This window comes from Buceros rhinoceros, unplaced genomic scaffold, assembly GCF_000710305.1.
Source record: "Buceros rhinoceros silvestris isolate BGI_N320 unplaced genomic scaffold, ASM71030v1 scaffold8876, whole genome shotgun sequence".
Lineage (NCBI taxonomy): Eukaryota > Metazoa > Chordata > Aves > Bucerotiformes > Bucerotidae > Buceros > Buceros rhinoceros.
Genome location: NW_010415747.1, coordinates 9,277 through 10,738, shown reverse-complemented (window position 1 = coordinate 10,738; position 1,462 = coordinate 9,277). Strand labels below are relative to the sequence as shown.

General features: G+C 59.2%; 1 protein-coding gene across 1 annotated transcript in view; it reads left to right on the top strand.

The window, feature by feature from the left end:
- Window positions 1–627: 627 nt before the first annotated feature.
- Window positions 628–1,462, top strand: part of MAP2K2 (mitogen-activated protein kinase kinase 2) — a gene marked incomplete at its 5' end in the record, with an annotated part of 9,223 nt that continues 8,388 nt past the window's right edge. Inside the window, 2 exon segments of the mRNA XM_010137528.1 lie at window positions 628–762; window positions 764–980. Coding sequence (XP_010135830.1) covers window positions 628–762; window positions 764–980 — 352 coding nt within the window.

Sequence of the window (1,462 nt, the reverse complement as noted above, 5' to 3'; positions counted from 1 at the left end):
GAGGTTGGGGATGAGTTGCGGGGGGCAGGATTTGGGGCAGTAATCAGGGCTCAGAGGGGAGGACATGTGGGGTGAAGGGTGGTGGAGAGGAGGGCATGGGGAGAGCAGAGCATTGCACAGGGGTGCTGGGTGGAAGAGGTGGGGTGAAACGCTCCTGAACCATCGCCCTGGGTGTGGGCAGGGGGGAATAAGGGGATGGGCAGCGTATGGAAGAGAGCAGCTGGAGCCTGCGCAGGCAGTGAGAGCTCAGCAGCAGGTGCTGGGGGAGCACAGACACCCCTTTGTGTTCAGGAATGGTGGGTTGGGGGGGTGTAGTGGAGGAAGGGGCTGATGGACACCCTACTCATGTTTCGCAGCGAAACCCAAGCTTGGCTTCCCGTGTTGGGAGAGCATGAGGGTGCTGGTGCTGCTCTTCTCCGGGCTGGGCTGTGCTGCCTCTTTAAGGGCTGAAGGCTTTTCCCTGCCCCTTGGCTTTCCCAAAACAGCTGACTGCACTGAAGCTCTTCTCGGAGGAGGTGTGCGTGTTGGGCAGATACTGCACCATGGGTCTCGCTGTCTGTGTGACCCCATCAGCACCGGAGCTGAGCTCTGCCTCTCTCCAGAGCTTCGCTTTTGTCTTGCTGCTAGATCAGGGGCTGAGTACTTGTCCGACAATGGTTTTCAGTTCTTTCCCTCCACTTCCCTAAAAAGAAAAAAAGCCACTCCTCTTTCTCTGGCGCTGTCCTCGCCGTCTCCTGACTGTTTCTCCTTCTCCTCTTCCCCTCTCCAGGGCAAACCTGGTAGACCTCCAGAAGAAGCTCGAGGAACTGGAGCTGGATGAACAGCAGAAGAAGCGCCTGGAAGCTTTCCTGACACAGAAGGCCAAAGTGGGCGAGCTGAAGGATGATGACTTTGAGAGGATCTCCGAACTGGGGGCTGGCAATGGTGGTGTGGTCACCAAAGTGCAGCACAAACCCTCAGGGCTCATTATGGCACGGAAGGTAATTAGGGGCAGGACGAGAGGGCTGTGGTGCCATGCTGGAGTGTCCGGCACTTGCCCTGGTCTGGGAGAGCCAGCTTTGGTTGGGATCTCCCTGCAGTGACCCATCTGCACCCTAAAACCACCTTGCCTGGGTCAGGATAGTGGTTCTGGCTGCCCTCAGCTGGGTTTTACATGGAGCTTCTCCCACATCACAGACTGGTTTGGGTTGAAGGCACCCTCAGAGCTCCTCCAGTCCAACCCCTGCAGGGAGCAGGGACACCTGCCCCCAGAGCAGGGACACCTGCCCCCAGAGCAGGGGGCTCAGAGCCCCAAGGGCCAAATGACCTGGGATGGGGCCAGCGATGGGGCTGCTCCCACCTCTCGGGGCAGCCTGGGCCAGGCTCTCCCCACCCTCAGCAGCAACAATCTCTCCCTTCTCTCTGCTCTGACTCTCCCTCTGTCAGTGGAACCATCACCCCTTGTCCTGTGCCACAGCCCCTG